This window comes from Bombina bombina, chromosome 1 (genome assembly GCF_027579735.1).
Source record: "Bombina bombina isolate aBomBom1 chromosome 1, aBomBom1.pri, whole genome shotgun sequence".
Taxonomy (NCBI): Eukaryota; Metazoa; Chordata; class Amphibia; order Anura; family Bombinatoridae; genus Bombina; species Bombina bombina.
In genome coordinates this window covers 179,595,342-179,620,936 of record NC_069499.1, presented here as the reverse complement: position 1 = coordinate 179,620,936, position 25,595 = coordinate 179,595,342, and the positions used below count along the sequence as shown (strand labels likewise).

The 25,595-nt window shown below is 41.4% G+C and overlaps 1 protein-coding gene across 9 annotated transcripts in view; it reads right to left on the bottom strand.

Annotated features, from left to right (window-relative positions):
* Positions 1-25,595, bottom strand: part of RALGAPA1 (Ral GTPase activating protein catalytic subunit alpha 1) — a 1,007,748-nt gene that overhangs the window by 747,563 nt on the left and 234,590 nt on the right. For all 9 annotated transcript variants that reach the window (XM_053697738.1, XM_053697739.1, XM_053697743.1 and 6 more), the window contains exon 7: positions 4,781-4,896. In XM_053697738.1, coding sequence (XP_053553713.1) covers positions 4,781-4,896 — 116 coding nt within the window. The remainder of the gene's footprint in view (positions 1-4,780; positions 4,897-25,595) is intronic.

Here is a 25,595-nt window from a genome sequence, read left to right as displayed (position 1 = left end):
GCAGTCTCATAAGCCATACGGATGATGCTTTTCAGCCAAAAAGAAAGAGAGGTAGCCGTAGCCTTTTGACCTCTCCGCTTACCAGAATAGACAACAAACTATGAAGATGTTTGACGGAAAAATTTGGTTGCTTGTAAGTAGAACTTTAAAGCACGAACCACATCAAGATTGTGCAACAGACGTTCCTTCTTTGAAGAAGGATTAGGACACAGCGAAGGAACAACAATTTCCTGATTGATATTCCTATTAGAAACAACCTTAGGAAGGAATCCAGGTTTGGTACGTAAAACCACCTTATCTGCATGGAAAATAAGATAAGGTGAGTCACACTGTAAAGCAGATAACTCAGAAACTCTTCGAGCCGAAGAGATAGCTACTAAAAACAAAACTTTCCAAGATAGAAGCTTAATATCTATGGAATGCATAGGTTCAAACGGAACCCCTTGAAGAACTTTAAGAACCAAGTTTAGGCTCCATGGCGGGGAGCAACAGGTTTAAATACAGGCTTGATCCTGACCAAGGCCTGACTAAACGCTTGAACGTCTGGGACATCTGCCAGACGTTTGTGTAAAAGAATAGACAAAGCAGATATTTGTCCCTTTAAGGAACTATCTGATAATCCCTTCTTCAATCCTTCTTGGAGAAAAGATAAAAATTCTAGGAATCCTAATCTTACTCCATGAGTAAACCTTGAATTCACACCAACAAAGATATTTGCGCCAAATCTTATGATTTTCCTGGTGACAGGCTTTCTAGCCTGAATCAGGGTATCAATGACCGACTCAGAGAAACCACGCTTTGATAGAATCAGGCGTTCAATCTCCAAGCAGTCAGACGCAGAGAAATTAGATTTGGATGCTTGAACAGACCTTGGATTAGAAGGTCCTGCCTCATTGGCAAAGTCCACGGTGGAACAGATGACAGATGTCCACCAGGTCTGCATACCAAGTCCTGCGTGGCCACGCAGGCGCTATCAGAATCACCGAAGCTCTCTCCTGCTTGATTCTGGCAACCAGACGTGGGAGGAGAGGAAACGGTGGAAATACATAAGCCAGATTGAAGGACCAGGGCACTGCTAGAGCATTTATCAGTACCGCCTGGGGATCCCGGGACCTGGACCCGTAACGAGGAAGTTTGGCGTTCTGTCGGGACGCCATCAGATCCAATTCTGGTGTGCCCCATAGCTGAGTCAGCTGGGCAAATACCTCCGGATGGAGCTCCCACTCCCCGGATGAAAAGTCTGACGACTTAGGAAATCCGCCTCCCAGTTCTCTACCCCTGGGATATAGATTCCTGTGAGATGGCAAGAGTGATCCTCTGCCCATCGGATAATTTTGGTTACCTCCATCATCGCTAGAGAACTCCGTGTTCCTCCTTGATGATTGATATAGGCTACAGTCGTGATGTTGTCCGACTGAAATCTGATTAATTTGGCCGCAGCTAGCTGAGGCCACGTCTGAAGCGCATTGAATATCGCTCTCAGTACTAGAATGTTTATCGGGAGGAGAGATTCCTCCCGAGACCATAAGCCCTGTGCTTTCAGGGATTTCCAGACTGCACCCCAGCCTAGCAGGCTGGCATCTGTCGTTACTATGAGCCACTCTGGCCTGCGGAAACATATTCCCTGAAACAACCACCAGAGAAGAGAATCTCTGGTCTCTCGGTCCAGATGCAGTTGAGGAGATAAATCTGCATAATCCCCATTCCACTGTTAGAGCATGCATAGTTGCAGTGGTCTGAGGTGTAGGTGGGCATAAGGAACTATGTCCATTGCCGCTACCATAAGTCCGATTACCTCCATACACTGAGCCACTGATGGCCGAGGAATGGAATGAAGAGCTCGGCAAGTGATTAAAAGTTTTGATTTTCTGACCTCCATCAGAAATATTTTCATTTCCACCGAGTCTATCAGAGTCCCTAGGAAGGAAACTCTTGTGAGAGGGACGAGAGAACTCTTTTTTATGTTCACCTTCCACCCGTGAGATCTAAGAAAAGCCAACACGATGTACGTGTGAGACTTGGCTAGCTGGAAAGTCGACGCCTGAATAAAGATGCCGTCTAGATAAGGCGCCACTACTATACCCCGCGGTCTTAGAACCGCCAAAAGGGACCCTAGCACCTTTGTGAAAATTCTGGGAGCCGTGGCCATCTGAGGAATTGATGATGATCTCTGTGAATAGGGATGTGTAGATACGCATCCTTTAAGTCCACGGTAGTCATATATTGACCCTCCTGGATCAGAGGAAGAATAGTCCGAATAGTCTCCATCTTGAAAGATGGTACTCTGAGGAATTTGTTTAGAATTTTGAGATCCAAGATTGATCTGAAAGTTCCCTCTTTTTTGGGAATCACAAACAGGTTGGAGTAAAAACCTAGCCCTTGTTCCGCTCTTGGAACTGGGCGAATCACTCCCATGGTATGTAGGTCTTCTATCTACACAGTGTAAGAACGCCTCTCTCTTTGTCTGGTTTGCAGACAATTGAGAAATTTGAAATCTCCCCCTTGAGGGAGTCTTTGAAGTCCAGAAGATATCCTTGGGACACAATTTCTAAAGCCCAGGAATCGTGAAAATATCTTGCCTGAGCAAAGAGAGAGAGTCTGCCCCCTACTAGATCCGGTCCCCGATCGGGGGCTACCCCTTCATGCTGTCTTAGAGGCAGCAGCAGGCTTCTTGGCCTGTTTACCTTTGTTCCAAGCCTGGTTAGGTCTCCAGACTGACTTGGATTGGACAGAATTCCCCTCTTGCTTTGCTACAGGGGAAGCTGAAGCGGGACCACCCTTGAAGTTCCGAAAGGAACGAAAATTATTTTGTTTGGTCCTCATTTTATTTGTTTTATCCTGAGGGAGGGCATGGCCTTTCCCAGTGATGTCTGAAATAATTTCTTTCAGTGCAGGCCCGAATAGGGTCTTTCCTTTGAAAGGGATGTTCAACAATTTAGATTTTGATGACACATCAGCAGACCAGGACTTAAGCCATAACGACCTGCGTGCTAAAATAGCAAAACCTGAATTCTTTGCCGCTAATTTAGCCATTTGGAAAGCAGCATCTGTAATGAAAGAATTAGCCAACTTAAGGGCCTTAATTCTATCCATAATATCCTCTAATGGAGTCTCCACCTGGAGAGCCTCTCCTAGAGCCTCAAACCAGAAAGCAGCTGCAGTAGTTACAAGAACAATGCATGCAATAGGTTGGAGAAGAAAACCTTGATGAACAAAAATTTTCTTTAGGAGACCCTCTAATTTTTTATCCATAGGATCTTTGAAAGCACAACTGTCTTCGATAGGTATAGTTGTACGCTTAGCAATAATAGAAATAGCTCCCTCCACCTTAGGAACAGTCTGCCACGAGTCCTGTATGGTGTCAAATATGGGAAACATTTTCTTAAAAACAGGAGGGGGAGCGAATGGAATACCTGGTCTATCCCACTCCTTAGTAACTATAGTCACAATCCTCTTAGGGACTGGAAAAACATCAGTGTAAACAGGAACCTCTAAGTATCTGTCCATTTTACACAATTTCTCTGGGACCACTATAGGGTCACAATCGTCTAGAGTAGCCAATACCTCCTTGAGCAATAAGCGATGGTGTTCAAGCTTAAATTTAAAGGCCGTAATATCAGAATCTGTCTGAGGGAGCGTCTTTCCTGAATCAGAAATCTCTCCCTCAGATAACAAATCCCTTACCCCTACTTCAGAACATTGTAAGGGTATATCGGATACGGCTACTAAAGCGTCAGACGGCTCAGCATTTGCTCTTAACCCAGAGCTGACACGCTTTCCTTGTAAACCAGGCAGTTTAGAGAAAACCTCTGTGAGGGTTTTATTCATAACTGTGGGCATGTCTTGTAAAGTAAATGAATTTGACGCACTAGAGGTACTTGGCGTCACTTGTGCGGGCGTTACTGGTTGTGACACTTGGGGAGAGCTAGATGCTAAACCCTCATTTCCTTCTAACTGAGAATCATCTATTGCAATATTTTTAAGTGCTAAAATATGCTCTTTATAATTTATAGACATATCAGTGCAAGTGGGACACATTCTAAGAGGGGGTTCCACAATGGCTTCTAAACACATAGAACAAGGATTCTCCTTGGTGTCAGACATGTTAAACAGGCTAGTAATGTAACAAGCAAGCTTGGAAAACACTTTAATCAAAGTAAATAATACTTTAAACAAAAACGGTACTGTGCCTTTAAGAAAAAAAAAGCTGCACAAACTCTGCAAAACAGTGTAAAAAAAAGCAGTAAACACAACAAAATTTTTACAGTAGCATCATAAAGCCTTAGTAACTTTGCACAACTATGCAAATAAACAATTAACCCCTTAATGTAAAAACCGGATTGAAAAAACTTCAAAACCGGTAAAACAACGTTCAGCACCTTGCCACAGTTCTGCTGTGGCGCCTACCTGCCCTTTAGGAACGATTTGTGGGGAAAAAAAACTCTTTACAGCCTTTTCTGCCAGAGAGTAAATAGTAAACACCGGTACCATTTAAAATAAACTTTTGCTTGAGAAAATAAAAACTAACATTTTTGTCACCACACTCACTTTGCCCTTCCTAGCAGTTAAGCAGGCAGAGAGAATGACTGGGGGTGGAGCTAAGGGAGGAGCTATATAGACAGCTCTGCTGTGGGTGCTCTCTCTGCCACTTCCTGTAGGGAAGGAGAATATCCCACAAGTATGGATGAATCCGTGGACTCGATACATCTTACAAGAGAAAAATTCTTTAAATTACACTAGACTTTTACAACTAACTTACACAAGTACCTGGGAAAATTACCTGAATCACCATGTATTTCAACAAGGCTTCTAGGAAGTAGCTTGTGTGGTCTTCATGAGCTTTGTCTCCAGATTGTGGAGGTACAAGTGGTGTAATTTCTTCAATTGTAACTTGATCTATTGAATACGAAGAAAAAAAATATTACCATGATCCACTCACTGTGTACTGGAAACCACCATTCCCCTACAACTTGCTAATATTTTTATCAAGCAGGAAAGAGATTACCTTGAAACCTTTTAATCCTTATTTGTGCACAATTTTAGTAATTAAGATGCAGAGAGCTTTAACCCCTTTGCTGCTGAGTCATTTAAGACCCCTGTGCTGAGCTGGTAATTATTTCAGTGAGAAACCCGTTACCCCCATAAATTATTTGTTGTGGAAAAAAGTGAAACAACTTATTAGGCAAAATGTTAAACATTAACAGTTCACAAGAGAGACAGTCACTTGGGGTCAAGCAATTAACCCTTAAGTAACCATAAAATTGGATAATTAATAGTTTTTATTTTTATACTTTACATAGCCTCAACAGATTAAAAAAGTAAATTTTTAGGTAACATTTCTTAAATAAGCAGCACAATGTTTATTATGCACAAAATGAATAGGTATAAAAGAGTTATGAACATTAATAATGCTGCATCCAAGGGAAATGAAAAGCCCTAAACTGCATACTGCCTTGCAAGTATCTAAGATGGTGGTGAGGAGTGGGGGAGAGAGCTGCTTGGTAAAGATCAGTGAGGTGAGAAGTGTCAGGTAAGAGGGTAATATTTACATTAGAGCCAATATTAACCTTACAAGCCACATGATTAACCTCTTCATTTCAGGGAGTATTAGAAGTGTGGTGTGCATCTGCAAATAGCAGCCTTTTAATCACCAAAAAGCAATGGCAAAGTCATGCATGTCTGCTATTTCTGAACAAAAAGGATCCCATTTAAACTTTTACAATCAATTGTGTAATTTTTTTTATTTTTTTATTTTAAATATGATTGCATTTGTTAGTAAAATGTTGGCATATACCTTGGGTTGTCTACTTAAACAATATACAGGTAGCCCTCAGTTTACGCCGGAGTTAGGTTCCAGGAGGAATGGTTGTAAATTGAAACCCAGTTTATAATGTAAGTCAAAGGGAAGTGAGGGGGTTAGGTTCCAGGCCCCTCTCAAAATTGTCATAACTAACACCAAATACATTATTTTTAAAGCTTTGAAATGAAGACTTTAAATGCTAAACAGCATTATAAACCTAATATAGATTGTATCATCGTCAAACTAAGTTTAATGAACAAAAACATTTGCTAACAGCACCTAATTAAATAATCACACAACAGACTGCATCATCATCAAACTACGTTTAATGAACAAAAACGTTTTTTTACTTGTATTTTTCTGCAATCAGTTCTCTGCATTGTTAGCATGTTAGATAATATTGGGTCTGCACATATTCTATGCATTTCAATCTGCAGTGATTAATAAGCAGTTAGGCACCCTCACCTCAAGCAGCTGGACAGGAAGATAATAGGAAGTGTTGCTCGATAGCTAATGTCTACTCTGTGTACACAGATCAATTTCAGGCTGTTAAGTTGCATAACATAGTTGCTGCAAAACAAGCAGACAGCTCCACCTACTGACTATTTTAATGAGTGCACTTTGCTTTCCAAAGCTTTTCAATAGCAGACACATGACTGGAAAAAAGATTTTTATTCTGAAACGGCGCAAATTGAACCGGCGTAAACCGAGGGCCACCTGTATATATAATTTTAATAAATAAATTATTATTATTATTTTTTTTAAAAAGGCTCTATTTCTGTTTAAAAATTCTCCTTTATTTTGGTTTTTCTCTGAAATTTCCACTATTGAAAGGGTTAATGAGCTTCTATTCAGTTATCTACATTCCAGGAGGCAAAATACTTACGATATGGAAATACTTGGTAAGGTTTGGCAGATCCTTCCAATCAGTTGCTCCAAAACAATTAAAGCCAGTTATTTACGTCACAAGGCAAGTAAAAACGGGAATTAACTGCTGCTTACGTTCGCAGCTGAGGGACAGAAATAAACTGTTTTTATGTCAAACGCAAAATTTAGAGGTTTGTGGAGTCCTACCTAATTTTGTTGGCTCACTAACCATGTCACTGAAAATGAGCCCCAATGTTGGGCATAATCACCCTAAATTGTATTCATATAATATCACCATTGACACTCCTCCACAAAGTGAACTCCTTCCTTCTGCCGTAAAAACAGCAGTGCCATCTATGTTAAAGCAATATTCAAACTTCTTTCTTTTGTATAAAAAAATGTGCTTTGTTCCATGCTGCCTAGGAGATTAAAAAGTAAATTCTGTCACCTGCAAACACTACAAATCAAAAGGTAGATTTAGAATATTTTCTGTATTTGTAGCCCCTTAAAGGATGGTTTAAAAAAAAATGTATGTTCTTGCTTGAGATGCCTGGTCTGCTCCCAGTTGAGTTATCTGTCTGACCTTTATAAGCATCTATATGGTCTACAAAAAAGTCATTGATACACTATTCAAAGTAAGGCACTTGCCTATAAAAGCTTGGGAGCAACAAAGCTGTATCACAAGAATGCATTAGCGCAGAAGCTGCTTGTATCTTGTAATCATAAGTTTGTGCATACTTCAGCCTCTCACTAATCACTCATTCACCGTAAAGAAAACAAATTTATGCTTACCTGATACATTTCTTTTCGGGCATGGAGAGTAGACAACATCATTCCAATTACTAGTGGGATATTCAACTCCTGGCCAGCAGGAGGCAGCAAAGAGCACCCCAGCAAAGCTGTTAAGTGTAACTTCCCTTACCCATAATCCCCAGTCATTCAGCCAAAGGAAAATGGAAAAAGAAGAAACACAAGGGTATAGAGGTGCCTGAGGTTTACTCAAAAAAACTGCCGAATTATAATTTAAAAAGAGGGCAGGGTCGTGGACTCTCCATGCCCGGAAAGAAAACATTTATCAGGTAAGCATCAATTTGGTTTTCTTTCCTATGCCATGGAGAGTCCACAAAGTCATTCCAATTACTAGTGGGAACCAATACCCAAGCTAGAGGACACGGAATGAAAAGAGAGAGCAAGGGAGGAGGACCTAAACAGAAGGCACCGCCGCTTGAAGAACCTTTCTCCAAGGCCTCAGCTGAGGCAAAAGTATCAAATTTGTAGAATTTGGAAAAACTATGCTTAGAGGACCATGTTGCCGCCTTGCAAATTTGTTCCACAGAAGCTTCATTTTTGAAAGCCCAAGATGAGGAGACTGCCCTAGTAGAATGAGCTGTAATTCTCTCAAGAGGCTGCTGTCCAGCAGTCTCATAAGCAAAACTAATACTTCTTAACCAGAGGGAAAGAATAGTAAAATTGGCCTTCTGACCCTTACGCTTTCCAGAGAAAACAACAAACAGTGCAGAAGATTGCCGAAAATCTTTAGTAGCTTGTAGGTAAAATTTTAGAGCATGCACAACATCCAGGTCATGCAAAAGACATTCCTTATGAGAAGAAGGAGTAGGACAAAAAGAAGGAACAACCATTTCCTGATTAATGTTTCGATCCAACACCACCTTAGGGAGAAAACCCAATTCAGTACGAAGGACCGCCTTATCTACATGAAAAATAAGGTACAGGGAACCACATTGCGGAGCCGAAAACTCAGAAACTCTGCGAGCGGAAGAAATAGCAAGAAGAAACAAAACCGTCAAGATAACAATATTATATAAGCAACATGCTGCGGCTGAAAAAGAGCCATCTGCAAAACTTTAAGAACAAGATTAAGGCTCCAAGGAGGAGCAACAGGTTTAAAGACAGGCCTGATCCTGACCAGGGTCTTAACAAAAGCTTGAACGTCTGGCAAATCTGCCAGACGTTTGTGCAAAAGAATAGACAGTGCAGAAATCTGACCCTTCAGAGTACAGACTGACAAACCTTTCTCCAGGCGATCCTGAAGAAAAGAAAAAATGCGGGGAATCCTCACCCGCCTCCAGGAGAACAAAAAAAAGGTATTTACGTGATACCATATGGTAAATCTCTTGAGTAACAGGTTTAAAGGCCTTAAGCATAGTATCAATGACCACTTCAGAAAAACCATGTCTAGACAGAGCTAGGCATACAATCTCCAAGAAGTCAGCTTCAGAGAAACCAGGTTTGGATGTAGGAAAGCCCCTGAAGTAGAAGGTCCTTCCTCAGAGGTATCCTCCAAGGTGAAAGAGAGCACATCCACACCAGGTTCGCAAACCAGATCCTGCGAGGCCATGCAGGAGCTATAAGAATTAAAGATGCTTTCTCCTGTTTGATACAAGCAAAGACTTGTGGAAGGAGAGCAAATGAAGGAAAACACAATTTATGCTTACCTGATAAATTTATTTCTCTTGTGGTGAATCCAGTCCACGGATCATCCATTATTTGTGGGATATTCTCCTTCCCAACAGGAAGTTGCAAGAGGACACCCACAGCAGAGCTGCTATCTAGCTCCTCCCCTAACTGCAGATGTTTGACGAAAATCCTTAGTAGCTTGTAAGTAAAACTTTAAAGCATGAACCACGTCCAGATTATGTAAAAGACGTTCCTTCTTTGAAGAAGGATTAGGACACAATGATGGAACAAAAATCTCTTGATTGATATTCTTAGTGGATACCACCTTAGGCAAAAACCCAGGTTTTGTACGCAGAACTACCTTATCTGCATGGAAGATCAGATAAGGAGAATCACATTGTAAAGCAGATAACTCGGAGACTCTATGAGCCGAGGAAATAGCCATCAAAAAGAGAACTTTCCAAGATAAAAGCTTGATATCTATGGAATGAAGAGGTTCAAACGGAACCCCTTGAAGAACTTTAAGAACCAAATTTAAGCTCCATGGGGGAGCAACAGGTTTAAACACAGGCTTGATTCTAACCAACGCCTGAACGTCTGGAACATCCGACAGACGCTTGTGCAAAAGAATAGACAGTGCAGAGATCTGTCCCTTCAAAGAACTAGCTGATAATCCTTTCTCCAAACCCTCTTGGAGAAAAGATAATATACTGGGAATCCTAATCTTACTCAATGAGTAACTCTTGGATTCACACCAATAAAGATATTTACGCCATATCTTATGGTAGATTTTCCTGGTAACAGGCTTTCGTGCCTGTATTAAGGTATCAATGACAGACTCGGAGAAGCCAGGCTTTGATAAAATCAAGCGTTCAATCTCAATGCAGTCAATCTCAAAGAAATTAGATTTGGATAATTGAAAGGACCTTGAAGTAGAAGGTCTTGTCTCAAAGGCAGAGTCCAAGGTGGAAAGGATGACATGTCCTGACATGTCCACTAGGTCTGCATACCAGGTCCTGCGTGGCCATGCAGGCGCTATCAAAATCATTGATGCTCTCTCCTGCTTGATTCTGGCAATCAGTCGAGGGAGCAGAGGAAACGGTGGAAGCTTGGCGTTCTGGCGAGATGCCATGAGATTCAGTTCTGGTTTGCCCCAACGATGAATCAATTGAGCAAACACCTCCGGATGGAGTTCCCACTCCCCCGGATGAAAAGTCTGACAACTTAGAAATTCCGCCTCCCAGTTCTCTACACCTGGGATATGGATCGCTGATAGGTAGCAAGAGTGTTTCTCTGCCCAGCGAATTATTTTGGAGACTTCTAACATCGCTAAGGAACTCCACGATCCCTGAGCCTTCAGGGAGTTCGAGACTGCACCCCAACCTAGAAGGCTGGCATTTGTCATTACAATTGTCCAATCTGGCCTGCGAAAGGACAAAGTCCACGATCCCTGAGCCTTCAGGGAGTTCCAGACTGCACCCCAACCTAGAAGGCTGGCATTTGTCGTTACAATTGTCCAATCTGGCCTGCGAAAGGTCATACCTTTGGACAGATGGACCCGAGATAGCCACCAGAGAAGAGAATCTCTTGATCCAGATTTAGTAGAGGGGACAAATCTGTGTAATCCCCATTCCACTGACTGAGCATGCATAGTTGCAGCGGTCTGAGATGTAGGCGCGCAAACGGAACTATGTTCATTGCCGCTACCATTAAGCTGATTACCTCCATGCACTGAGCCACCGAAGGGCGCGGAATAGAATGGAAAACACTGCAAGAATTTAGAAGTTTTGATAACCTGGACTCCGTCAGGTAAATTTTTATTTCTACAGAATCTATCAGAGTCCCTAGGAAGGAGACTCTTGTGAGTGGGGACAGAGAACTCTTTTCCTCGTTCACTTTCCACCCGTGCAACCTCAAAAATGCCAGAACTATGTCTGTATGGGACTTGGCCATTTGGAAATTTGACGCCTGTAACAGGATGTCGTCTACATAAGGGGCCACTACTAAGTCCCGCGGCCTTAGGACCGCCAGAAGCGACCCCAGAACCTTTGTAAAAATTCTTGGGGCTGTAGCTAACCCGAAGGGAAGAGCCACAAAACTGGTAATGCCTGTCCAGAAAGGCAAACCTAAGGAACCGATGATGATCTTTTGTGTATCGGAATATGAAGGTAAGCATCCTTTAGATCCACCGTAGTCATATATTGAGCCTGCTGGATCATAGATAGGATGGTCGAATAGGTTTCCATTTTGAATGATGGAACTCTGAGGAATTGTTTAAGATCTTTAGTTCAAGATTGGTCTGAAGGTTCCCTCTTTTTTGGGAACCACAAACAGATTTGAGTAAAATCCCTGTTCCTCCTTTGGAACTGGATGGATCACTCCCATAACTAGGAGGTCATGCACACAGTGTAAGAATGCCTCTTTCTTTATCTGGTTGACAGATAATCGTGAAAGGTGAAATCTCCCTTGTGGAGGAGAAGCCTTGAAGTCCAGAAGATACCCATGAGATATAATCTCCAACGCCCAGGGATCCTGAACATCTCTTGCCCACGCCTGGGCGAAGAGAGAAAGTCTGCCCCCTACTAGATCCGTTACCGTATAGGGGGCCATTCCTTCATGCTGTCTTAGAGGCAGCAGCAGGCTTTTGGCCTGCTTGCCTTTGTGCCAGGACTGGTTAGGTTTCCAGGCCGTCTTGGACAGAGCAAAAGTTCCCTCTTGTTTTGTAGCAGAGGAAGTTGATGCTGCACTTGCCTTGAAGTTTCGAAAGGCATGGAAATTAGACTGTTTGGCCCTTGATCTGGACCTGTCCTGAGGAAGGGCATGACCTTTACCTCCAGTAATGTCAGCAATAATTTCCTTCAAACCAGGCCCGAATAGGGTCTACCCCTTGAAGGGAATGTTTAAGTAGTTTAGACTTTGAAGTCACGTCAGCTGACCAAGATTTGAGCCATAGCGCCCTACGCGCCTGGATGGCAAATCCAGATTCTTAGCCGTTAGTTTAGTCAAATGAACAATGGCATCAGAAACAAAAGAATTAGCTAGCTTAAGTGCTCTAAGCTTGTTAAGTATGTCCCTCCAAAGGAGTCGTTGTCTGTAAAGCCTCTTCCAGAGACTCAAACCAGAACGCCGCAGCAGCAGTGACAGGAGCAATGCATGCAAGGGGCTGCAGGATAAAACCTTGTGAATAAACATTTTCTTAAGGTAACCCTCTAATTTTTATCCATAGGATCTGAAAAAGCACAACTGTCCTCGACAGGGATAGTAGTACCGCTTTTGCTAAAGTAGAAACTGCTCCCTCCACCTTAGGGACCGTTTGCCATAAGTCCCGTGTGGTGGCGTCTATGGGAAACATTTTTCTAAAAATAGGAGGGGGGGAAAAACGGCACACCGGGTCTATCCCACTCTTTATTAATAATTTCTGTAAACCTTTTAGGTATTGAAAAAATCTAAGTACACACCAGCACTGCAAAGTATTTATCCTGTCTACACAATTTCTCTGGCACTGCAAATGTGTCACAGTCATTCAGAGCAGCTAACACCTCCCTAAGCAAAACACAGAGGTTCTCAAGCTTAAATTTAAAAGTAGAAATATCAGAATCAGGTTTCCCTGAGTCAGAGATATCACCCACAGACTGAAGCTCTCCTTCCTCAGCTTCTGCATATTGTGAGGCAGTGTCAGACATAGCTCTTAAAGCGTCTGTATGCTCTGTATTACGCCTAACACCAGAGCTATCACCACTTTCCTCTAAATTCCAGGTAGTCTGGCTAATACCGCTGACAGTGTATTATCCATGACTGCCGCCATGTCTTGTAAAGTAATCGCTATGGGCGTCCTTGATGTACTTGGCGCCATTTGAGCGTGAGTCCCTTGAGCGGGAGTCAAAGGGTCTGACACGTGGGGAGAGTTAGTCGGCATAACTTCCCCCTGGTCAGAATCCTCTGGTGATAATTTTTTTAAAGATAAAAGCTGATCTTTATTATTTAAAGTGAAATCAATACATTTAGTACACATTCTCATATGGGGGTTCCACCATGGCTTTTAAAACATAATGAACAAGGAGTTTCCTCTATGTCAGACATGTTTATACAGACTAGCAAGCTTGGAAAACACTTTAAATCAAGTTAACAAGCAAATATAAAAAAACAGTACTGTGCCTTTAAGAGAATCAAATTTTGTAAAAATTTGAAAAACAGTGAAAAAAGGCAGTAATTCAAACGAAATTTTTACAGTGTATGTAATAGGTTAGCAGAGCATTGCACCCACTTGCAAATGGATGATTAACCCCTTAATGCAAAAAACGGATAAAAAAAAAGAAATAAACGTTTTTTAAACAGTCACAACTGCCACAGCTCAGCTGTGGTCCTACCTTCCTCAATAAACGACTTTTGAAGCCTTTAAAGCCCTTCAGAGATGTCCTATAGCATGCAGGGGACTGCTGAGGGAAGCTGAATGTCTCTGTCTGTAATTTTAACTGCGCAAAAAAGCGCTAAAATAGGCCCTTCCACTCATACTACAACAGTGGAAAGCCTCAGGAAACTGTTTCTAGGCAAAAAATCAAGCCAGCCATGTGGAAAAAACTAGGCCCCAATAAGTTTTTATCACCAAAGCATATATAAAAACGATTAAACATGCCAGCAAACGTTTTATATTGCACATTTATAAGAGTATATATCTCTAATAGTAAGCCTGATACTAGTCGCTATTAAATCACTGTATTTAGGCTTAACTTACATTAATCCGGTATCAGCAGCATTTTCTAGCAATTCCATCCCTAGAAAAACTTAAAACTGCACATACCTTATTGCAGGATAACCTGCACGCCATTCTCCCTCTGAAGTTACCTCACTCCTCAGACATATGTGAGAACAGCAGTGGATCTTAGTTACTTCTGCTAAGATCATAGAAAACGCAGGCAGATTCTTCTTCTAAATGCTGCCTGAGATAAAATAGTACAAGGTATCAAAATATAAAATGAGAGGGCGCTAAAAGCAAGAATAAATACCACACTTAATCTCTAAAAAATTATAGGTTTAATAAAAATAATTATACATATATATAACAAGTAAAAATTCTAACATCAAAAAATTGAAGGGACGTCTCCCTATAAAAAATTAATCTTAAAAATACCACCAATATAATCCAAAAAAAATGAATTGTTAAAATTTCATTTATCATCCGTTTGTATAAGGACCATAGAGTATAGTCAAATCGATGTAGGCCACTGGTAATTGCAATAAAATTAATCCGCAAATGTTCAGGGACCAGCAGTTGGTAGTGATCCAAAAAATGATTAACAATGTTGCATAACAATTTTAGTCACTTTGTGGCAGTTCTTAAATAGATAAGTGCCTAAAGTTTAAAGACAGTGTTCCACCTTTTATATGCAATTATCGAAGATACTTGTGTATATATTAAGAAGGGCGCTCCAGGGCGTCTTACCGTTTTCTTCTGTCGGCTAAAAGCAGGCCGCTCAGATTTTGTGGTAAAGGTTCACCCGTGGTGATTAAGTGACGTTCAAGCTTCCAGGTAAACTCCCACTCAGGTTTAACCGTCTCACAGCAAGCCGCTCTGCTGTGAGACGGTTAAACCTGAGTGGGAGTTTACCTGGAAGCTTGAACGTCACTTAATCACCACGGGTGAACCTTTACCACAAAAGCTGAGCGGCCTGCTTTAGCCGACAGAAGAAAACGGTAAGACGCCCTGGAGCGCCCTTCTTAATATATACACAAGTATCTTCGATAATTGCATATAAAAGGTGGAACACTGTCTTTAAACTTTAGGCACTTATCTATTTAGAACTGCCACAAAGTGACTAAAATTGTTATGCAACATTGTTAATCATTTTTTGGATCACTACCAACTGCTGGTCCCTGAACATTTGCGGATTAATTTTATTGCAATTACCAGTGGCCTACATCGATTTGACTATACTCTATGGTCCTTATACAAATGGATGATAAATGAAATTTTAACAATTAATTTTTTTTGGATTATATTGGTGGTATTTTTAAGATTAATTTTTTATAGGGAGACGTCCCTTCAATTTTTTGATGTTAGAATTTTTACTTGTTATATATATGTATAATTATTTTTATTAAACCTATAATTTTTTAGAGATTAAGTGTGGTATTTATTCTTGCTTTTAGCGCCCTCTCATTTAATATTTTGATACCCTGTTTTCTACATAGCCATTTGGAGAGGTGGTTAGGGAGAGGCTTGGATAAGTTTTTAGACCTTAGCGCTATATAACACTGTTTTTTTCCATAAAATAGTACAACTCCGGTACCATTTAAAAATAATAAACTTTTGATTGAAGACAAAAACTAACTATATTTCACCACTTGCCTCTTACTACCTCCATCTTTGTTGAGAGTTGCAAGAGAATGACTGGATATGGCAGTTAGGGGAGGAGCTATATAGCAGCTCTGCTGTGGGTGTCCTCTTGCAACTTCCTGTTGGGAAGGAGAATATCCCACAAGTAATGAATGATCCATGGACTGGATACACCTTACAAGAGAAACAGGTATTAAGTATAGATATTTATTGTACTAAAATACCATCAGATTGTAATGCCCCCATGGGGTCTTGAACTCTGGTCTCTCATGTTGTATCCCAGTGACTTTCCACTGAACCACCAGAGGGCTTTTAACTTGTTAAAAAGGCAGGCTGTGGGAAAACACTTCTTAGTATGAATGGTCCGGTCCCTCAGCAATTAGTAAAAATGAGGGAATGGTAAAAAGTTACAAACACAAATACATACTGAGCTCATACAAATATATAAACCCAACAGACCATGCAGGGAAATACAGTGGGAAAATTACTCCATAAATCCTCTTATGAGAGCCGGTCCCCACATACCATAAAACCTGGGTCCGTATAGGAATACCCGGTCATGGAAGCAACAAATCCCTGATCATTTAACTGCAGAGCCGCAATATATCTTAGTAATCAAATATATATATATTACAGAATAGACCCCATCAGAAGGTAGCAGGTCCCACTAGGTCCCTGATTGTCACAGTCCTTCTTCCAAGATATTTCTGATTCCCAAGAAATATGAAAGGACTTACTCTCCAGGGTCTTCAGCTGTGGAACCTGTGGATCCAGCTGTAGGGTAGAAAAAGCTTTGTAGGTGTGATAGATACTCAACTCTCTATCAGGGACTTAAAAAAAAAAAGAACAGAGTAACCAACCCTGGCTTTCTATAAGGGGTAGCATTAATGTTAGAAATAAAGCAAAGACAACTTTGCCGCTTTCTAACTGCTAATAGCCACCATTACTCTAACTAAAGAGATTGACATGGACACAGCATAACCCCAATCTTTGCTTGCACGGAAAAGTACCCATTAAAGGATTAAATATCTTCAGACACCATCTATGCACATCGTTCCTTGACAGAGGCAAAGAGAATGACTGGGGATTATGGGTAAGGGAAGTTACACTTAACAGCTTTGCTGGGGTGCTCTTTGCCTCCTCCTGCTGGCCAGGAGTTGAATATTCCACTAGTAATTGGAATGACGTTGTGGACTCTCCATGCCATAGGAAAGAAATAGTAGCTTTTCTCATCTACAATGCAATATAAGAGGATATGCATTTTTTTGTGGCTGTGGCATTTGGCTGTCTGATTAGCTCACACAATGTGAAGCTTGGGAGATGAGATGACCCTTCTGTTGTAAAGCTTTGCAGATGAACTGATCCTAATGATACGAGGCTTGGCTCATACTAACTTAAAATAACTTGGCAGAAAAGCTGGCACTCAGAGAATGCACAGACAAGCAATGAGCAAGCAATTAACCTGTTCCTTTAAAGATTGCCAAAGAAATCAAGAGAGAAACTAAGCATGCTGTCTCAGACTATCAAGACCAGGCAGAAGTTTGTTCTCACTGATGGATGCACATCTCAAGATGGGGAGTAACACCAGTAAGACACAATATGATGTGACAGACAAAAGGGTATGGGAATCGCTGGCAAGTGTTGGCTAGAATGAAGAAGGTTCCCAAAAAAATTGACAAATGATGACTGAACCACATCTAAATTTGTAGTGTGAAGTGAAAGTATGAGAATTACAGACTGCAGCCTGATATACATGTTCAAGCTGTATTGCCCAAGATGTTGCTATTGCCTGACTTAAATGTTCCATGAGATTGTACATAAGTCAGTGTATAATTGAAAGTGGAGATGAGACTCCCTTTCAACAGAGGCCAAGTCTGAAGAGTCCTGAAAAAAGCATATTTATTGTCAACCTTGCCTCCCAAGGAGCCCAACCCCCTTGTGCTCTGAGACACCCCCAAACAGCTCCCCAACCTGGAAGACTTCCATCTGTAATGATCACAGTCCAGGTAGAATGAGCAAAAAAGCCCCCTGAATAATGAACTGATGAACCAGCCACCAAGTTAGAGACTGACTTGTACTGCGATCCAGAAAAATCTTTTGAGATAGTGGAGTATGACAGAGCATACAAAGCTCAAGAGCTCTCATGTGAAAATGACCAAATGGAATTGTATCTGAAGCTGCAATCATGTCACCAAGTACTCCCATACATAGAGCTACAAAGGGAAAAAAGAAAGACTGAAGGTTCAGACAGGCTGACACCAATTTTAGCCTTCTCTGATCTGTTAGAGAAATACTTATGGAGACTGAAACTATTTGAAACCCTAAAAAAGTAACCCCTGTCTGAGGAACCAAAGAACTCTATGGAAAATGAATCTTCAAACCATGCTGTTGAAGAAACGACAGTCTGTTGGTGTGAGATTCTGCTACACGAAAAGACGGAGCTTGAACCAAGATATCGTCTAGGTAAGGAAACACTGCAATACCCTGAGATCTGATCACAGACAATAGGGCAGAAACTTTGTGAAAATTCTTGGAGCTGTAGCCAGACTAAATGGAAGAACAACAAACTGAAAAATGTTTTTAAAGCCAAGTGTGGAAGTGGTAGAGCCACTTTCACTAAAGAATGTGGTATCAGCACTCGCTGACCACAGACGGAATTAAATTCCTGTATTTAAAACATAACCTTTATTAGATAACAATAAAAATTAGGGGAGAGGGGGGAACATATACGATTAAAAACCTAGGATAGAGTAGTCATGTATAGATTCCTTAATATGATAAAGTTAGGTATGTAGAAATTTAAGTAAATAGTACTAGTTTTCTCGTAAAAAACTAAAGTACTCGAGTGAAAGTGCGGGGTATCCTCCTATTACAACCAATTGTGAGTTGTCATATCAAAGCGGATATCTAGAGAATAAATGTTTGTCTAGAAAGGTAAACCTCAAAAACTGGTAAGTAACCCTGCAAACTGGAACATGAAGATAAGTATCCGTTAAATCTTTTGTGGACATAAACAGACTTTGCTGAACAAAAGGCAGAATAGTCAGAATAGTTTCCATTTTGAAAGTAGGAATTCTGACAAACTTGTTCAGAGATTTCAGATCTAGAACTGCTCTTAAAGTACTTTCCTTCTTGGGAACAATGAAGAGATTTGAATAAAATAACATCCCCTGTTCCTGCAAAGGAACTGGAGCAACCACTCCCATAGTTTCCAGATCTTAAACGGACTAAAAAAGGCTTGGGCCTTTAAGGGATTACTTGGAACATTGGACAGAAAAAAAACCTTCCACTGGGAGGCCTTGTTCTGAAACGTATCTGATAACCTAGGGAAGCTATATTCAGTACCCAGGGATCTGGAACAGACTGAAACCAAGCTTCCTCGGCCATGTTTCCCTGGACACTTATGAGTTACACATAGTGCAGGGTGTGCAGATGGGAGCATGAATTGCACCCATGGACAGCACACAAATAGTGATCCTGGACAGTACTGTTTATGTTCCTCCCTGCATACCCTGCAGCATGTGTAACTCATAAGTTTCCAGGGAAACATGGCCGAGATAGCAACCCTACCTCTATCAGAGCCTCAGGGACAGCACCTTCATCCAGACTTGGAAGTCTGCTCCAATTAGCCTAGGCCTCCAGACTGAACCAGAGGTGCTTTGCTTCTGAGAGAAGGATTTAAATCTGTTGTTCCTTGTTCGGATGAAAGAAACAAAAATGATTGGAGGCTTTAGATTTCCCCTTGGACTTCTTGTCCTGAGAAAGACAAGCACCTTTACCTCCAGTAACAGTAGATACAATATAATTCAAATCAGAACCAAACAATTTATTTCCCTGAAAAGAAAGAGATAAAAATCTGGATTTAAACACAATACCAGCAGACCAGGACTTAAGCCATAAAGCTCTTCTAGAATGTTTTTAACATTAATCTTAATTCAAATACAACATCACAAATAAAGGCATTAGCACTTTTTAGCAGTCCCAAGAGGCTCTGGGAGACTAGTTAACCAGTAAAGAAACAGCAATACAAATAGTTGGCCTATACAAATAACCTGCTTGCAGAAAGGCCCTTCTTTGAAAGGATTCTAACTTTCTATGCAAAGGGTCTCTAAAAGTAGTACTGTCTTCCAAAGGGATAGTAGTATGTTTAGCCAGAGTAGAAATGGCCATCCAATCCAGCATTGAGGATTTACAAAGTAAAGGAAGTGATGCTTCCAAATTTAAGCAGAGAACGATCCATGCAACTGACTCGAAACCCCCCTGTAGCAGAGTAAATCAAATAGAGAAGCACATGCCTATACATGACCCTAGCCACGGGTCAATGATGTTTCTTCCTCTCATAGAAAGAACTCATGAACACATCCTAGAGAGGGTTACCGCTGCCTCCATTACACCGAAGAGACCAGAGCCCACATTAGGAGGTAGAAAACAGCCTAAGACCTCCAGCAGGTTGGTTATGAAAAGAGGACCCCAGCTCTGTTGATCCTATGTTCGACAGAAATAGGAATGACAGTGGAGTAAACAGGTATGTTCATAAAGGAGTAAAAGGTGTGTGGTATGTTTCTGTCCATACCCCCTTGGGAATGGGGGCTTTCATCTGGTAAATGGTTGCTAGGGAGCCAAGATATTTTCATATCCAAAAATTTTTTAGAATGCTTATATTTAAAGGGACATTTAACAAATGCTAGATAGAATGATCCATTCAAAGAACAGATTAGTCTAAAAATAACATGTAGATGTAATTTTTAAAGTTTCATTAGTTGTTTAAATAGTGAGAAAATAAGTGTAAAGTTTTAAATGTCTATAAAACAAAGGGAACTGCCATGTTGTAACTTAGGTTACTTTCTCTGCTATGACCAATTTGGGACAGTTATGAATAAGTCACTAGAGTGTGCAGTCAATTACTATATGGAATATAACCATGTTCTGCATTTAAATTTCTAACAGGAACTGAAATGCTCACAATTTCTAATGGAATTACAGGAAAGGTGCTAAAATAAATAATGAAAGTAGAGTTATATATAATATATATATATATATATATATATATATATATATATATATATATATACATATACACACGATTTATCAATTTATATACTATCTTAAAGTGTTTAATACCCCTTTAGAAATTATATATTCATAATATATTTTTATAACAATGCTTGATGAACCATATAAAACAAACATGAACCTATGCATATGATGCCGTAAGAGAACAAACCATTAGGCACAAGGAAGGTCCACGGTCCAACCAGATACAAGTTTTCATATCAAGAACATTTTAGGTGGCATTTGTTTAACCATAGTGAGTAAATGCTATACATATAAAATACTTTACTTCACCTCTACCTTTAGGAGATATGTTTACCCTACATTTATATTACATTTCTTACATACAACTGCTATGCCAAAACAGTTTCCTGTAGAAACATAAGAGATATTCTGAAATAACTCCTTAGCTTTGTTACTTTTATTTCAATTTGTACTTCTTAATAAAAAAAAATTTAAGCGGCATCAAGAAGTGACCAACATTTTAAAATTTCCTATTTTCAATTAATTTCCTTTATCTTTGTTACTATTGCAAACAAAAGCTCAATTATTTTTCTATGATGAGGTATGTTCAGTATCTGCATGATAGAACCTATGTACAAAGAAAACAATTACACATATAAAATGGGTATAAATGAGACACCAATAGATTTAATCACTAAAGGATCTCAATTGTTGTACTAAAATACAGAGAAATATGTATGAAAGGTATAATATACCTAGAGGAGCATATATTATAGATTATGTACACAAATAACATAGAACATATAATGTCTTGCATATATGAAAGGTATATACCTAGAGGAGCATATATTATAGATTATCTACACAAATAACATAGAACATATAATGTCTTGCATATTTTCAGAGACAGAAAGTTCTGCCTATGTAAAAATCACTGTGTATGCTACTGCACATGCAATAAACACAAACAGCTTCTATAGATTTGCATATAATAATAGTGTACATAACCATACATCATTACAAATAACATTCCAAAGAACCTAAAATGTAAAACAGTATAGAGAATGCAGACAGATATAAAAACATAAAATTATGCTTACCTGATAATTTCATTTCCATCTGTGGGAGGAGAGTCCACTGCTTCATTCATTACTTGTGGGAATTAAGAACCTGGCCACCAGGAGGAGGCAAAAACCCCACGGCCAAAGGCTTAAATACCTCCCCCACTCCCCTCATCCCCCAGTCATTCTGCAAAGGGAACAAGGAACAGTAGGAGAAATATCAGTGTATAAAAGGTGCCAGAAGAACAATATAAAATTTAGGTCCGACCATTGAAGCAAACGGGCAGGAGCAGTGGACTCTCCTCCCACAGATGGAAATGAAATTATCAGGCAAGCATAATTTATGTTTTCCATCCTAATGGGAGGAGAGTCCACTGCTTCATTCATCACTTGTGGGCACAAATACCCAAGCTCTAGAGGACACTGAATGAACAAAACTGGAGGGTAAAAGGTGGCGTACCCTATACTGAGGGCACCACAGCCTGCAAAACCTCTCCCAAAACCAGAATCCGCTGAAGCAAAAACATCAAATTTGTAAAATTTTGCAAAAGTATGTAAGGAGGATCAAGTTGCTGCCTTACAAATCTGCTCCACAGAGGCCTCGTTCTTAAAGGCCCAAGAAGAGGCCACAGCCCTAGTTAAGTGAGCTGTATTCCTCTGAGGAGGCTTATGTCCCACTGTCTCATAGGCCAGACGGATAATGCTCCTCAACCAAAAAGACAGTGAAGTGGAAGAGGCCCATTCCCCCTACGCTTCCCTGAATACACAACAAATAGCGACAAAGTCTTTCAGAAATCCTTCGTAGCCTGAAGATAAAACTTCAAGACTCGAACCACGTCCAAGTTATGAAGTAACCTCTCCTTAGACGAAGAAGGGTTTGGACACAAGGAAGGAACTACTATCTCCTGATTGATGTTACGATCTGATACCACCTTGGGGAGAAAACCCCATCCAGTGCGAAGCACAGCCTTATCAGCGTGAAAAACCAGGTAAGGAGGCTCAAATTGCAAGGCCGCTAACTCAGAGACTCTGCGAGCCGAAGCAATAGCCAGAAGAAATAGAACCTTCCATGAAAGAATATTAATGTCAAGCACATGCATAGGCTCAAACGGAGCCCTCTGCAAAACCTTTAGAACCAAGTTTAAGTTTCAAGGAAGAGCAGAGGTTCTAAACACCGGTCTGATTCTGGACAGAGCCTGAACAAAGGACTGAATATCAGGAAGCTCCACTAGCTTCTTGTGTAACAGAACCGATAAAGCCAAAATCTGTCCCTTTAAGGAACTGGCAGCAAGGCCCTTATCCAAACCATCTTGGAGAAAATCCTGGTTACTCTAATCTTGTGCCAGGGATATCCACGTTCCTCACACCAGAATAAATAGGTCCTCAACATCTTATGATAGATGCGACGAGTGACCAGTTTCCTGGCCTGAATGAGAGTATCACTCACTCTCTCCGAGAAACCTCTCTTAGCCAAGACTAGGCATTCAATCTCAACACAGTAAGCCTCAGAGAATCAAGATTTTGGTAGAAAAGGGGACCCTGAACCAGCAGATCTCTGCGACAGAGTAACCTCCATGGAGGAGACAACGACATCCCCACCAGATCCGCAAACCACGTTCTCCATGGCCAAGACAGAGCAATCAGAATTGTCAAAGCTTGCTCCAGTTTGATACGGGCCACCATTTGAGGAAGGAGTGGCAATGGTGGAAAAATGTAAATCAGGTTGAACTCCCAAGGAACCACTAAGGCCTCTATCAGCTCAGCCTGGGGATCCTTGGACCGCAACCCATATCTGGGTAGCTTGAAGTTGAGTCTGGATGCCATGAGGTCTATATCCGGCGTCCCCCATTTGTTGCAGATCTCCGCAAACACCTCAGGATGGAGAGACCATTCCCCCGGATGAAACTATTGTTTACTGAGAAAATCCGCTTCCCAATTCTCCACACCCGGAATGTGGATTGCTGAGAGCAAGCAGTTGTGGGTCTCTGCCCATTCTAGAATTCGAGATACTTCCCTCATGGCTAGGGAGCTTCTCGTTCCTCCCTGATGGTTTATGTAAGCCACCAAGGTAATGTTGTTGACTGGAATCTGATGAATCGGGGCGACCCGGGAGGGGCCAAGCCCTCAGAGCATTGAATATCGCCCGAAGTTCCAGAATATTTATTGGAAGAGTTGAATCCTCTCGAGTCCACCTGCCCTGTGCCCTTCTGGTACCCCAAACAGCCCCCCATCCTGATAGACTTGCGTCCGTGGTCACAATCTCCCAGGATGGCTTCAAAAAGGAAGTCCCCTGGGACAGCTGTCCCAGGCGGATCCACTAAGAGAGAGATTCCCTCACTCGGTTGTCCAGAGAAATCTGTTGGGATAGATCTTAGTGATCGCCGTTCCACTGTCTCAACATGCATAACTGAAGAGGCCTGAGATGGAACCTTGCTGAATGGAATGACATCTATGTTGGATACCATGAGCCCAATCACCTCCATACACCTGGCCACAGATGTCCTTGAGGAGGTCTGAAGGGCAAGACAGTTGGACGCAATCTTGGAACGTCTCTGATCTGTCAAGAATATCTTCATGGATATGGAATCTATTATCGTACCCAGAAATTCCACCCTGTTGCTGGGGACCAGAGAACTCTTTCCTTTGTTTATCTTCCATCCGTGGGATCGAAGGAGAAGAGCCCTTGAGTGGTCATCCGCAAGACTGCAGGACGGAGCCTGGACCAGAATATCCAGATAAGAAGCCACCGCTATACCTCTGATTCTCGCTACTGCGAGCAGTGCTCCCAAAACATTTGTAAAGACTCTTGGGGCAGTCGTCAGACCAAACGGTAGGGCCACAAACTGGAAGTGTTGGTCCAGAAACGCAAATTTTAGGAACCTGAAATGGTCCTTGTGAATTGGCACGTGAAGATAAGCATCTTTCAAATTTAGTCGTAAATTGCCCCTCTTGAACTCGGGGCAGAATCGATCTGATCATCTCCAAACTTGTTTAGGCATTTTAGGTCTAGAATTGGGTGGAACGTGCCCATCCCTTCTTTGGAACCATCCAGAACACAAGGATCCTGTACGTCTCTCATCCAAGCCTCTGCGAACAGAGATAGTCTGCCCCCTACGCGATCCGGAGACGGATCAGGGGGCACCCCTTTATGCCGACTTTGTCTCGGCAGGCTTCTTGCTCTGCTTGGACTTGTTCCAGGAGTGAGCTGGCTTCCAAGATCCCTTGGACTGTTTGGTCTTCGCAGCAGGCTGCTGGCGCTGAGACTTTCTCCAAACGAAAGGGAAGAAAAGTAAAGCCCTTAGGCTTGTTGTTCTTATCCTGCAGAAGAAAAGCACCCTTGCCTCCCGTGACCGTGGATATGATAGAGTCCAGTCCTGGGCCAAAGAGAACCTTCCCCTGAAAAGGAAGGGATAGCAATCTAGACTTGGAAGTCATGTCAGCAGACTTTAACCATTGAGCCCTGCGGGCTACAACTGAGAAACCTGATGTCTTGGCGTTCAGGCAAATAACCTGCATGTTTGCATCAAAGATAAAAGAATTAGCTATCCTTAAGGCCTTAATCTTTTCCTGTATCTCCTCGAGGGGAGTCTCCACCTCGACCATAGCTGATAGTGTGTCACACCAGTAGGTAGCCGCTCCAGCCACCACAGCGATCACCGCTGCCGGTTGAAAAACAAACCCTGTGGAGTTGAAACATCTTTTTCAACATGGATTCTAATTTTTTATCCATGGGCTCCTTGAACGACAAACTATCCTCGAAGGGAATAGTCGTACGCTTAGCGAGCATGGAGATGGCTCTATCCACCCTAGGAATGGCCCCCATAGCTCGATCTGAGAGTCCGGGATGGGGAACAGCTTTTTAAAAGAGGGAGAAAAGGACGAGACAAGTTTCTCCCACTCCCTTTTGATAATAGTAGACATCTTCACGGAAACTGGGAAGATCTGAGGCACCACCCTGTCCTCGTAAGCCCTATCTAACTTAGGGATTGAAGGTTCTTCTGGAAGTTTTGGTTCTGGAACCTCTAACTTAGCAAGCACTTCTTTCAGTAAAAAGTGCAAATGCTCTATTTTAAACTTAAAATCTGGCTCCTCCGTTGTC